Source organism: Cavia porcellus, unplaced genomic scaffold (assembly GCF_034190915.1).
Source record: "Cavia porcellus strain 051 isolate PalLab524CR breed Dunkin Hartley unplaced genomic scaffold, mCavPor4.1 scaffold_29, whole genome shotgun sequence".
Taxonomy (NCBI): domain Eukaryota; kingdom Metazoa; phylum Chordata; class Mammalia; order Rodentia; family Caviidae; genus Cavia; species Cavia porcellus.
Window position 1 is genome coordinate 45,458,546 of NW_026947512.1, and position 13,993 is coordinate 45,472,538.

Here is a 13,993-nt window from a genome sequence, read left to right on the forward strand (position 1 = left end):
TGGCTCAGCGGCGGCGCGCTCCAGGCGGGAGGCGCAGGTGTGGCCGCAAAGGGCACCAGGCCGGGCCGCAGCGGGCTCGAAGCTGGGACACAGTTCGCTTCTCAGGCGTCGTGGCCGAGGGGACGTCTGACGTGAGAACACGCGCGCCCCTGCTCACAGACGGGGGCTGGCGAGGGCGAAGTAACCCGGCGGCGGGGCGGACGGCCGGAGCTCGTGGGTTCCGGGGCGGCGGGCCGGCGCGGGTGCCCCAGGACCGCGGGCGGCGCGCAGGCCCCTCCCCTGTAAGAGGAGCCCGGTCCCGCCCGGCCCGCACCGCCCCCTGCCGTCGCCGACCGCGCCGCGGCGGCCCGGCCTCCTGCCGCCGCCTGTCCGAGCGCGAGGTGCCGGCGCGGCGCACGGCGGCGTCGCTCGCTCCACCTGTCGGGCGGCAGCGGTCGAGGACTCGCCAGGGCCCAGGCTCTCAGCTCCTGCCGTCCCCGCCGAGGGCGCGCCGGCCAGGCCCCGCAGAGGTCGCGCACAGGCGGGGCGCGGCGCAGCGCAGCCGGGTTCCGAGTATGGGAGGCGCCCACTCGCAGTCCCCCCGGGGCCCGGAGCCCACCGGGGAGAGGACCCCGAGACCCCGGGAGACCGCGTGAGTCCCAGATCCCTCCGGGCTGCTGCGGGGTCGCCTGCCGCGTGGCACTGTCCGGGAGGGAAGAGGGTCGCCGAGGGCGCGAGCGCGCGAGCCTGGGCCGCAGGGGCGCCCCGGGCCCCGCTTTCTCGGGATTTGTCCAGCGGGAAACTGTGCGCGGCCCAAAGGGCGCGAAAGCCTCTGCCGCGCGCAGCTAGCGGAGGGGCGCGGACTCCGGGGGAAACTCAGCCCCGGTGGCCTCGAGGTTCGGGAGTTTGGATGCGGTGTCCGTAGCTCCCGAGAACTCCCCCTCTTGTTTGCTCCCAGAGCTTCACGATGACCTCAGAAGAAGGACTGCATTGTCGCGGCAGCAATTAGGCTTTTGTTCTGGGACGGCAACAATTAGGGACGCTGAGTACTGTAATGCAAACTGTGCGGGGAAACGGGCTCCAGAGGAGTCCCAGGGCCACAGAGTTAGGTGTCCTGACAGACGGGAGACGTGGTGACCACCACTTGAGAATCCAAGCATTATTTTATTTTATTTTTATTTTGAGAATTCAGGTTTTAAATGTTTGAAACAAAATCCTAGACGACATGCGTCTTGCAGGTCAGGCCATGCCCAGGCATCTATTTTAATCCAGCAAGTATCAGAACTGTTTAGTTGAAGAAAGACGCACCCATCACATGGACAGGCTGGGCCAGTCACAAAGGTGGGCTTTTTAATAAGTAGCTTCCTGGGTATCCAAATACTAGAAGTGGTATTTGTGCCTCGTAACAATTACATACGATCAAAAGCCAGATTTAATTGCATGTACTGCAAACATGCACTAATAAAAAAAAATCTGTAAATTTATTTCAGGTAGGATATTTCTGCTAAGGATAGCTGAGATTTATTGCACATGTAAGGTGTATCAAATGCCTCTAAATACTTTTGTCATTTAATTCCAAACAATGTGGTTAGTTCCTGTTTTTATTACCATTTACCAGTGCGGAAACTGGAAACTGCAGCTCAGAGAGATCAAATAACTTATCCAGCTAGAAAGTGCACAAGAACTCCAGATATATATATATATATATATATATATATATATATATAATATGAGTTTATGATGGAGCTGCCTCCCATCCGAGAGTCAGGCTGTCCAAGGAAACAAATTTTTATCTCAATTGGGAAACCACCACCTAATTTCTCCCCTTAGTTTTCCCCAATAAGGGAGAAATCTGAGTTAGCAATGCTTAATACCTGAAAGATGGAGTTGTCAGAGTTCATAACCTTTATTTAGAAAGACAAACAGAAGGGAACAGAAGGGCCAGAGGAAGTTAGGAGTTTTGGAAGAAGAGAGCAGCTGGAGCCTTGCGCCTTCCTTAGTGTCTTGATGTCTCATTTTCTGCGTTTTAAAACAGAATGATAATACCTACTTCGTAGGCTGACAAGAGAGCAAGTGCACGTGACTCATAGGTCACAGCTTTCCCCTGAGTAGTGCAGGATATGGTTTTGGTCAAGGATAGAAGTTGAAAGCCGGGAATGTGTGGCCAGGCTCAATGTGAAACTGGAAAGTGAGTAGCAGAATTTGCTGGCTGACAGTGAGCTGGAGAAATGAAGTCCGTTTGTGTGAAGCCTAGGGTTCAGCTGTCAGGGTGTTAAACTATCAGCTGTCAAGGCATCGGTTCTCAGGGTGTTAATCATCATTTCCAGTGGCTTAGCAATATTCTCTTTCTCCAGTGACGTTCTGTCTGTACGGCATATGTTCTGCAATCCTTGCCTAAAAGTGAACAACATAAATCTCTACCTATGGGTCTCAGAATATAGCCTTCCCTGGCTCAAGCAGAAATGCACATAGGCCTGGGGGTGTAGCTCAGTGGCAAAGCTCTTGCTTGGCATGTGCAAGGCCCAAGATTCAATCCCCAGTGTCACAAAACAAATTGAACCGCATAAATGCGCATAGCCAGTGGTGGGTTTATTCATCTTATCAGAGTGTGCAGGTAACAGACCCTGTAAAGATGAGATTCCATAATTGCAAAAGTATGTGTTTTACCTGTCTTCTGCCTTGTTCTGACACGCAGACTGCAGGTCTCTCCCAGGTCCGAGGAAGGAAGGGATTCAGTGCTGACAGCGCTTGCTGCAGACTTCCTGCCGGATGTGTGGCTGTCATGGATAATGGCGACCTCAAGGACCTCCCCCTACTCACACTGTGGCAGTTCTGGAATTTATTGTTCCTTTAAAAAATAACAACAGACGTGAAAATCACATGAACAGTGCATTCATGCCAGTGCTTTTGGGACAGGAATTATGTTTCAGAATGTTCAGTTTGTGTTTCATATTCACTTAATCAGGTACTAATCAGGGCCTTTACACTGAGCTACATTTTCAGCCTTTTTTATTTTTCAGTACTAGGAATCGAATTCAGGACCTTGTGCTTGTCAGGCAGGTGCTTGTGCTGTTGAGCTATATCCCTGGGCGCTCTCAGTCTTTTTTTAAATTTCAATTTTGAGACAGAGTCTCATTAAGTCACTTAAGTTGCCCAGGCTAGACTCTAACTTTTGATTCTCCTCCCTCAGCCTCCCAGAATGCTGGGATTACAGGTGTGTACCACCACCTCTGGCCACGTGAGTTCATTTTTTTCTTTAGTTACTTTCTGTTTTTCCAGAAAGTTGTACTACCCAGAGGATGGAAATATGTTTGGAGATACAGTAATCTGGTGTACATGTCTGAAACCGCTATTTCCTAGTTGATCGTTTCCAGTAGTATGGTCCAAATGGGTTTTCTAAAAGTAGTAAATAATTTGTGGCAAACTTCGAAGAAAGACATAAAGCAGCGTCTGGGCTTCTCAAGGGAATAGGGTACGTAACTATTCACCTCAATCCTCTCTAGTTTCTCTGCCTGGGATGCAGGACACCTGCCTGTTGTCAGTGCTTACTAGTAAAATGTTTAGGCCAGGTTTTGCGTGCATTTGGAATGTGGTGTGTAGTGGAGTAGGTCAGTGGCCTAGTGGGGAGGGGGTGGATTCCAAAGTTGTGTGTGGTTTTGCCACAGGCCCTTCTGCCCCGTGAATGAGATCAGGATATGATGTGAAAAGCCCGAGCAGCGTTGAGGTTGGGGCAATAGTTAAAAAGACACAGAAACGTGTACGTTCCAGGGAATGCTGGTTGGCTCCATCCCTGGTGAAGCCAGGTGAAGGAAATGATTGGAATTGTGTGGCCAGTGGGTTATTTGTGTGTCTGTGTTCAGTGTAGCTGTCATGGCTTCTAGACGTAGGGGTGATGCAGGTAGTTACTCAGGTAAACAGGTTGTGATGGTGCATATCTATAGGCCCAGAAGAACTCTGGGACACTGAGGCAGGAAGATCACAAGTTGGAGCCTAGCTTTGAGACCCTGTGTCAAAAGGGCTTGGGGGTGTGTGGAGGTCTAGCACAGTGTGAAGGCCTTCGGTCCAATTCCCAGCAGCCCGAGCCCCCCCCCCTCCCCCCGCCAAAAAAAGACAGCAAGGTAAGAAGAATCCCACTCTGCAAGTCCTTAAAAAGCAAGGTAGGCCTTTATCACGGTCAGCTATGACAGTCCCTTCCTTGCCTCCCTTAGCTTTTAGTGGCCACCTGTGCCCCCGCCCTGTCTCTCCCCGCAGCCCCACCCGCCTGGCACATGTTTCAAGATTGAAACTCAAGAAGCTAAATGAAAAAAATAACCAAGGGTGCAGCTGCTGGTATTCTGAGCTTGGGAAGTGGGTGATCTGGAGCCGGATTGGTCAGCAGCCAGGGGGACTGCATGGAGCTCGAGTCATTAACCCATGGGCAGGACATGAGCTGGCGCCGTCCTGCCGGCCATGAAGCCCACCCTATTTTTGACTGGTGTGGGCACTTTTTATTTTCCCACTGTGGTGAATGATACATAGCATAAACACTCATCACTTCAACCATTTCTAAGAGTGTGGTTCAGAAATATCAAGAGTATTGTACAACCAGGCATGATGGCACATGCCTGTAATTCCAGCTACTCAGGAGGCTGAGGCAGGAGAGTTGCTGTGAGTTCAGAGGCCAGCTGAGGCTACATAGTGAATTCAAAGTTCAGCCAGCACTACATAGCAAGACCCTGGCTTAATTACAGTAAAAAGTTAGAAGGGGGCTGGGGATTTAGCTCAGCGGCATAAGTGCCTGCTTTGCAAGTAGACAGTCGTGAGTTCGATCCCTGGTACCGATTAAAAAACAAAAAAAGTTAAAAACCAAAAGAAAAGAATATTGTACAACTGTGGCACCTGCCTCTACTCAGGAGACTGAGGCAGGAGGTTGCAAGTTTGAAGCCAGCCTGGGTGTCTTAAGTTTCTCTTGTTGCTGAGACAAAATACCTGACACCTAGAGATAAGGAGAAAAGGTTTATTTAGTCCACAATTTGTAGAGGCTTCCGTCTGTAATCAGCTGGTTCCAAGGCAGGGTGGCTCGGGACAGGGGCATCACAGAGTTCACGGCCAGCAGAAGACAGCAAAAGCAGGCTAGCGGCAGTAGCAGCCTATTTCTGCCCCTTTTATATGTTCTATCTAAGCTACCCCACTGAGAGTGGTTGCAAACCAGTCAGCGACTGATTCAGTAATCACATGACCTCAATCCCAGCATTGCACGGTCCAGATCCAGCCGGAAACACCTCACCTCTGAGTGCATGAGACTGTAGGGGGACATCCAGACACAGCTGTCACCCTGGGCGACTTAACACGACCCTGCTTCAAAAAAGGCTGGGGATACAGCGCAGTCATTGGCAAAGTGCTTGCCTGGCACACATGAGACCCTGGGTTCAGTCTCCAGTACTACACATCCACACACACGGGCACCCAGGCTCACACACAAAGAACAGAACTTCTCATCACCCCAAGCAGAAATTCTGTACCCACTAAACAGTGAGTCCCCCAGCCCAATCTGTGGAAACCCTTGGCCTCCCTGTGTCTGTGTACCTATGCTAAGTGACTGGTGGCAGCAGAGTCACACAGGTTTCCCATTTGTATCTGGCGTACTTTACTTGGCACTGTATTTCCAGAGTTCATCTTTGCTGGAGTCTACGAATAATATTGGGGTGCCCCACCTTGTTCACCCACTCACCTGGATGGGCATGAATTGCTTTCCTGTTTCATTCTGCCGTGAACACTGGTGCAAAAGAGTATGTGAGACTCTGCTGTTAGTTTGGGGGTTTGTACAGGAGTGAAATTGTTGAGTCATAATAATTCTATCTATGTTCAGCTTTTTGGGAGTCATCAATCTGTTTCCCACCACTCAATAGCATTTTATATTCCCACCAGCAATGGGCAGGTGTTTGAGTTGCTCCTCATCTTGTGATTTTTTGTTGTTTGTACATAGCTGTCCTAATGAGTGTGAAGAGATTACCTTGTTTTTCTGATAAATGTAGGTTCATCTTTTCCTGTGTTTACTGGCTGTTTCTAAGTATTATTTGAATGTCTATTCAAGTCCTTTGGCTATTTTTTTTTTTTTAGACACAGTCTCACTATGTAGCCCAGTTTGGCCTTAAACATGAGGTGATTCTCCTGCCTCAGCCTCCTGCATGCTGGGATCACAGGCATGCCCCATCATGCCTGGCTCATTTGTCTAGTTTTGAATTAGGTTCCTCTTGAGTTATAGGTGTTCCTTACATATTCTGGATATTAATCCCTTACCAAATACATGATTTGCAAATATTTTCTATTCCATTATACCACTTGATGGTGCCCTTCGATGCATATGTTTAAAATTGTGATGAAGTCCAGCTTATCGGTTTTTAGTTTTGTTTCCTGTGCTTGATGTCACATCCAAGCAGTCCCCACCACATCCAGTGTCAGGAAGCAGTTCCTCTATGTCTTACGCTAAGCATTTTTAGGGTTCTGGTTCCCAAGGGTGATCCCTGGTCGGTCGTGAGCTGATATGTGGTGGAGGTGAGGCTCCACCCTCATCCCTTTGCAGTTAGATCTAGTCTTCCCAGCACTTTTGTTGAGAAGATTAATTACGCTTTCCCTGTGAATGGTTTTGGCACCCTTGTAGAGACACAATTGACCTCTTAGATGAGAGCTCCTTTCTAGGTTGTCTACTGTATTCCATTGTCTTGTACATTTATCCTCCTGTCAGTTTCATACTAATTTGATTACTGTAGTTTAGTAATAAGTTTTGAAATCAGGAAATGGGATTGCTGGAGGATTTTTCTTTTGTTTTTATTATTTACTTATTTTAGTTTTTTGAGACAGGGTCTTTGTTGCTTGTCGGTTTTGTTTTCATTTTTCTTTTTTTGAGACAGGGTCTCACTATGTAGCCCAGGATGGTCTCAAACTCACGGAGATCCTCCTGCCTCAGTTTTCAAGTGCTAGGATTATAGCTCTGTGTCACCATGACACCCCCCCCCCACACACACACATACTTTCCTTTTAAACCCTTTCCTCCCTTTCTGGTGTTTTCCCTCTGGCTGCTGGCAGCGAGCTTTGCCTGAGAGGACTGCTTTCAGTGGCTCCCATACACCAGAAATGCTCCTTACCTGCTCTCCCTACCCCACTCCAGCCAGACTTCGCATCCCTGTCTGTCTGCGGAGAGCCTGCTGTGCACCAGACCTCTGGGCCCTGAGCATTCAGAGGACCCAGGTGTGGACAGGCCAGGCAGCAGGAGACTGGGAGGCACCAGGCTGCGTGGTGAGCTGGGCAGGGGCAGGCAGGGAAGAAGCCCCTCTTGGAGGCTGAGCTACTTGGCAGGTGAGGAGAGTCAGGGAGTGGGTCCTGGAGAAGGGAGGTAGTAAAGGCTGGCCGGCCATGTGGGGCTGTCACCTCTGAGGAAAGGCAAGGTGCTGGTGTGGGGTGGGAGGCCGGATGGGCTGGAGAGGTGGCTTCCTTCCCAGGCCGCTCCAGCCAGGCCTCTGGTCCCTCTGTCTGGGCAGTGCTCTCTCCTGGGGGCTCAGTGAAGGGCGGGGGGTACCTGGGTATTCACTCTGCACCTCAGGGTTCAACCCAGGCACCATAGCAGTGGGCTAGGCTTTCCCTTTCAACACCGCACTTCACTTTAACCTTTGTTGATTTGTAATGTGGCATGCTGTTCACTTGCTTAAAGCTGAGACTTGCCTTGGTCTGCCTTCTGTTCCACAGCAGAATTCCTAACACTGGGTAATTCATAAGGAAAAGACACTGATTCAACTTACAGTTTTACAAGGTGGGAAATCTTGAGTTCAGGCAGCCCCACTTGGTGAGGTGGTAAGTGAGCATGTGCAGAGTTCCAGGCTGGCACAGGGCATCACATGGTGAAGGGCTTCCGAGAGGCAGGGCCAAACCTGCTTTGATGACAGACTGACTAGGGAGGTAACTCACTGACATGCTAGTCCGGGAACGCCTGGGTGGCTATTCCTTTCTAACCTAGTGACCCACTTTTTAATAATTTGCAGTAGGGATTAGATTTCAACCCAAGTTTTGGTGGGGATGGGATTACCACTTAGGCACTTTGTAGAGTGATGCCTATTTTCTTATTTTTTTTTTATTTTATTTTGAAAGTATACAACAGGACAAGACAGAATAAAGCCAATTAAGATTGTATAGTGAAATTGGTACAGAACTTCACAGCAGGTTACCGGGATAACAGTAATAGGTATCACAGTATATTCTGTTATCTTTATAATAGTTGTTCTTTCAATCACATATATCAAATTGAGATGAAATACAGAACACTATAGAACTTATCAAAACAGGATATTGAATAGAGCAGTACCATTAATCAGAAAAGAGCAAAACAGTAATAAAAATATTTGCCTTCAAAGAGATGGTAGAAGGAAGTCCCCCTTATTTGCTATGGTCAGCCTCCCAGGAGATGCTCAGATTTCTGGTTCCCATTTGCTAATGGGCGGTGGGGAGAGGGTAAGGGGGGTAGGGGAAGTGGGATATTTGACTGTAGGCCGTGCACCAGTAGGTTCACTATTGCTTAGCAGGGAGGCAGGCTGGTTGTTTGGTTTCACAGTGTCCTAAGTTCCAACATGGTATGGATCTCAGGAGTGCTGCTGGTTCTCCCCCTGGAGGGCCGCAGTCTGCCACACTGCCACCGATTACCAGGGAGGGGAGGTGCTTGCTTTGCTTCCCAGCGTCCTAAGTTCCAACATGGCGCGGATCTCCGAGTGATGCCTATTTTCTGAAAGTGGGATAGCTCTGTTTCTGAGAAACCCAGTATCCGTTTCATACTGTGTGTCCCTGTAAAAGCCTGACAACCAGCGTGTCACTGGTCAGGGTGAAGGCTCCCAGGAATCTTGAAAAGATGCTTTGCTGTATAGCAATAGCTCTGAAGACTGCTCTAGGACACATATCCCTTAGTGATAAACATTTTCATATATTTCTCTACATGAAAAGACATATCTGCACATTATAGAAAAGTCGAGCCAGGCATGGTGGCACATGCCTGTAATCGCAGCACTCTGGAAGCTAAGGCAGGAGGATCGCTGTGAGGATGAGGCCAGCCTGGACTACAGTGTGAGACCCTATTTAAAAAAAAAAAAAAAAAGTTAAGAGTGTCAACCGTTGCCAAAACCTATCTATGACTATTTTACCTTTGCCAGGACCCCGTGAAGTAGATATTACTTTTTAAGAGACAGGCCTGGAAAAGTTAAGAGGCTGAGGTCACTGAGCTCAGAAATGGGGAGCTGGGATAGGGTGGATCCAGGTCTGAAGAAACGGGCGCAACCAGGAGACAAGGTTACTAGGCGTTTCCAAAGTGGACCTGGTTCCCAGGCACTCATTAACCAGCAGAGGCTACTGCTTACCCATCTGGAAAGGGGTTTTTATGGCTCTTTTCTTACTGATAGCATAGTTCCAGGGAGGCAGATGTTTGAGAAAGTGCTGTCCAGCCCATCCTGTAGGTAAATACCATATACTGTGGTGGGTTAACTGATGGTCAACTTGTAACACCCAGCGGAACTGAATCAGCGTGGTGCTGGATGTGCATGGCTCACCTGAGGATTGTTGCCAATGGCGTAATAGCAGAACTGAAGGGGATGACGTTGTGCTGTTGATCTTCCTGGAGAAGCTTGTCATGCTGGCTTCCTGATATGAATTCAGCTGTTATCATTGGAGGAGTTCAGGTCTTCCCTGTCGCTGAGGATGACTGTGGTTCTCTTGGGGGAGCTCTGGTCCTTTGAGCATTGCTTCTTGGTTCTGGTGCAGATCACTCAGCCTGCTGGCACAGATCCTTCATCCCACTGGTGCAGACTTCCTAGCTTCCACCACTGGCTTTCGGGCCTTCTCAGCACAGACCTTTGATTCAGACTTTGTTTTACATGAGACATTGTTTTGGGCTCCAGCTGGACTCATGCAGGACAGTGCTGTGGGATCCAGGCCTGCAGCTGGATTCTTTGGATCTCTAATTTGTGGACAGATCTCTTCTGCATTTGACTCTTTGAGTATAGAATAATCCTCTAAATTATGTGCCTCTCTTAAATCTATTCCCTTTCAAGTCCTGACTACAACAGCCTCTCAAGGGTTTTTCTCCTGAATTATTTTTGTCTTTGAGTCTTACTTTCCCTAACAACTGCAAAATGTTGTGTTTCTATGGCTACATGGAAATGTTCTTAAGTATTGGTTTGAGAAAACAAAAGCTAGGGAGGCTGGCAATATAAGAAAGTGGGAAGCTTACATTTCCTTTGCCTTTTCAGCCCTGTATATCCACTGACCTCGGAAGACCCTCAGGCTCTTTTTGGTTTTCATTTTGGTGCTGGGACTCAACTTCATGACCTCATACTTGTTAGGCAGGTGCTGAGCTATCCTCCGTCCCTCGAGCTCTTCATTGGTCAACTTGTGCTCTGGAGTGCTTGCCCAGCATGCTCAGGGGCCTGGGTGCGAGCTCCAGCATGGAGAAAAATTATATTCGGGCTGCAGTACTTCTGTGCAAGTGTGCATGTGAAGCCGGCAGTGTTCACCCATCTTTTGTCATTAAAAGCTTTATCAGATGTGATCCACTTAGCATCAAGAAGCCCGATCAGGGCTCCCAGGTATGGAGGATTGAGAGCTGTTGTCCTGGGGCCGCTGAGAAGCGACTTCACGGTGGGAGAACAAAGCACGGGGAACACGCCGGGGGTGGGGGGAGACACTGCTGGGGCCCTGCCCTTAGTGGGCCTGTGCACGCCCTGGGGCTGCAAACTCTAGGACTGCGCTTCCTAATAAAAGCCCAGTGCCCTTAATTATGAAGACATCAGCCTCATCCTGAATAACACAGGTCTCCTTTACAGTCCATAACCAAAGTGCAGGCAGGCAGATTCCCCAGGGACAAGGCTGAAATGGAGAGGTGGGCGCAGATTTGGGGACTGCGTGGCAGTAGTGAGCAGGAAGAGGGACGGGCAGGCGGGTCTCGGGTCTCTCATCTCCGGCGGCGCTGGAGTGGCCTCTTCCTGTTTTCTGCCTCCCTGCAGCTGCTTGCCAGGTGGAAGGGGCTGTTCTCCAGGCTGCCGCCAGGGAGCACCCGCCTTCGCCCGCTCTTTTGGCCTAGGCTGGCCCGGGGCCAACCAAGGCTGCAGGCTGGGGAGAGATGAGAAAGCATTCGGATACAACTTGAGTTATGAGCAGGAAAAAAGAAAACAGCCTAGAAGACGGTGGAGGTAGATTTTTATACTTTTTGCTTCTGCTGGCTAGGACCCTGCGACTTAGGGATGTGTGGTTTTTCTTTACTCTTCCAGATCGCATGTTTCAGAGTATTTTTTGTGCCCTTAAAGAAGCAGGGAATCCTCTTTGTTCTTTAAACTGTTCATAGTTTTTTAGTGATAATCACTGCTCTGATTTCAACAGAAGCATCCTGTGTAGGAGGCAGAGAGGCTTCTTGTGACTTTTTGTATTTAATAGAGTACACATTTTGAAGACATTCTTTAAAATGTTTGCTAATTGAATGCATGACAGAACTTTCTGGTGCCCTCTGGTGGCCTTTTAGCTCCTGGCTGGCAAATGTGTCCTACAGAAGAGGTTGCCTCTGTGTGTGTGTGTGTGTGTGTGTGTGTGTGTGTGTGTGTTACTATAGATACAACCCAGGGGCACTATAACCCTGAGCTACACCTCAAGCCCTTTTTAAGTGTTATTTAAAAGTAAAATTGAGGGTCTCAGTAAGTCACCCAGGCTGGGTTTGAACCTTTGATTCTCCTGCCTCGACCTCCCGTAGTGCTGGGATTCTAGGGGTGCACCACCACTGCGAAGGTTTCATGCAGATTGGAAATGTGGAGACTGCTTCTTCCCCACGCCAGCAGAATGTTGGTTCCTCATTCAGAAGAATGAGTTATTTAACTGCATGCTTGGAGTGCGTGCTTCTCAGGTGGCTGAGGCTGGAGGATCCTGCATCCAGAGGTTCGAAGCCACCCTGGGCAGTATAGTGAGACCTGGCTCAAAAAATGAAGTTATTCTAGGTCTGGAGTTACCCAAGACTAGCAATATTGTTTGGTGACCAAAACCCTAAGATTTCCAGCACTCACTGGACCGACTCTTTGGGCACCCTTGTGCTTCAAAGTTTCTCCTTGTGTTTCCCAGCCGGCCACTCGGTCACTGTTTTCTTTTGAAGCACCTGTTGCTCTTGCCCCCTGGGTATCTGCACACAGCCTGCACTTGTGCCCCTGTGGGAGTGAGTGGTTAGGGAGGTGGGAAGGGAAGGTGTGAGGTGGGTGCCGAATGAGCCAGAGGGGTGTGGAGGGTGTGCAGGGGGTGATGGCAGCCAGACAGAAGCACACTCTGCATGTGGGGGTAGCTTGTGTATGTGACTGTGTGTGGAGGTGTCAGAGACCTCTGAGGGAAGACATGTGATTCTGTGGTGTACGCGAGAGTTGTGTGTGTGTGTGTGTGTGTGTGTGTGTGTGTGTGAGTGACTCGGCATGGGACCGTGGAGGTGGTATGTCACCATGTATGGTTTGAGCCCGCCTCCCTGAGGTGTGTGTGCGGTGGCCTTGTTTGGGTGCTCTGTGTATGGGACCCATGTGTCTGCCTGCCTCCTATCACCACGTAGACCCTCCTGGGGCCTTTGAAAGACTGGGAGGCTGAGTCAGGGCAGTCTCATCGTGGCCTGGGGAGTGCAGCCAACACTCGGGTCCCAAGTCCCCAAGCCCTCTGCACCATACACACACACACACACACACACACACACACACACACACGCATGCACACAGGCACACGTATGTGCCCCTCCCCACCCACGAAGCCTCCCTACTGGCCAAGCCCAAGCTCCTCTGGAGGCCCAGCTTGCCTTTCCTTTTTTGGTCAAAGCAAGCATCTGGCACTTGCATCACCCAGCCTGGAGCTGTGGAGCTGTCTCAGCCAGGCCAGCAGTTCCCGGGCCGTTCATAGTGGTGCCCGTAGCTAGGGCAGGGGTGACGAAGACAAGGCAAGCTCGGCATCTAAGCTGGGGGAAAACAGTAGCTTCTCGGGGGGGCCAAAGAAAGACCCTGGCACGAGGAGTCATTTAAGATCTCTGAGAATCAGGGACCATCTTTCAACGCAGTGCTTGCCGGTGCTGGCGAGAACAAGGGACTGCAGGACTCCCACAGGCAGCTTGGGGCCCGACAGATGTCCCCAGCACAGGAATGGGGCCACACTGCCTCGATTTCTGTCCCTGGCACCTGGGGCCAGGAAACGAGGCTACTGGTGGCTCCACACAGCTGCCGCCTCTCCTCCCCCTTCCTCTTCTCCCCTCTCTCTCTCCGCCCCTCCCTTTCCTCCCCCTCTGCACCTCCCCCTCCATCACCCTGGTCCTCTCTCCTCCTCTTTCCCTCTCTTTTCTCTCCTTCTTCTCTTTTCCCTCTCTCTGTCTTTTTTTCCCTTTTGAGACAGAGACTCTTCAGGCTGGCCTGGAACTCACTGTGTGGCCCACCTTGGCCTCCAACTCACGGCAATTTTCCTGCCTCAGCCTCGAATGCTGGGATGATAGGTGTGTGCCACCATGTCTGGCCAGCACAGCATCTTAGATCAAGGAGTTATCAAGCCAAGAGGAAGAGGCCAGTGACTAGTAAAAATGCCCATCTTATTGGCTAATGCAGTGCAGAGTTACATTTCTTTTTCTTTTGTGTGTGTGTGATTTGTTTGTTTGTTTGTTTGTTTGAGACAGGGAAGGGTTGTGTAGTCCAGGCTGGCCTTGAACTCATGGTGATCAAGTGCACCTCCCCGCTTGGCCCAAAGTTGTATTTGTGCACATAGAGTCCACTGATGCCACTGAAGTGGTCTCTGCCCTGTACCCTAGAGCCCCTGCCTGCCAGTTCACTAGGGGACACTTTTTACTACAAGACATGCCCTGTATGAGAGCCTCTGGTGGTCAACTTGTGGCATATCTCCCCCCAGTGATGCTGGCTCTTTTTGGGACTCCTGCCATTGGGCCCTAGCTTTGATCCAGGACACCGGAGACATAGTTAGATGGGCTTGGGTCTCGTGTCCTTGGCTCAGTCCA

At 50.1% G+C, this 13,993-nt stretch overlaps 1 protein-coding gene across 13 annotated transcripts in view; it reads left to right on the top strand.

Annotated features, from left to right (window-relative positions):
- The window catches only part of Tacc1 (transforming acidic coiled-coil containing protein 1), a 119,710-nt gene that overhangs the window by 24,794 nt on the left and 80,923 nt on the right, over positions 1 to 13,993 (top strand). Inside the window, exon 1 of one of the 13 annotated variants that reach the window (XM_063240279.1) lies at positions 291 to 631. The exons of 7 other annotated variants lie outside the window; for them this stretch is intronic. Coding sequence is in view for 5 of the 6 variants with exons in the window: in XM_063240273.1 (XP_063096343.1) it covers positions 555 to 631 (77 nt within the window). In the remaining variant the exon portion in view is untranslated. Of the gene's footprint in view, positions 1 to 290; positions 632 to 13,993 lie in introns of those variants that run through there. 5 more of the 13 variants (XM_063240273.1, XM_063240274.1, XM_063240278.1 and 2 more) reach the window with 5 other exon arrangements.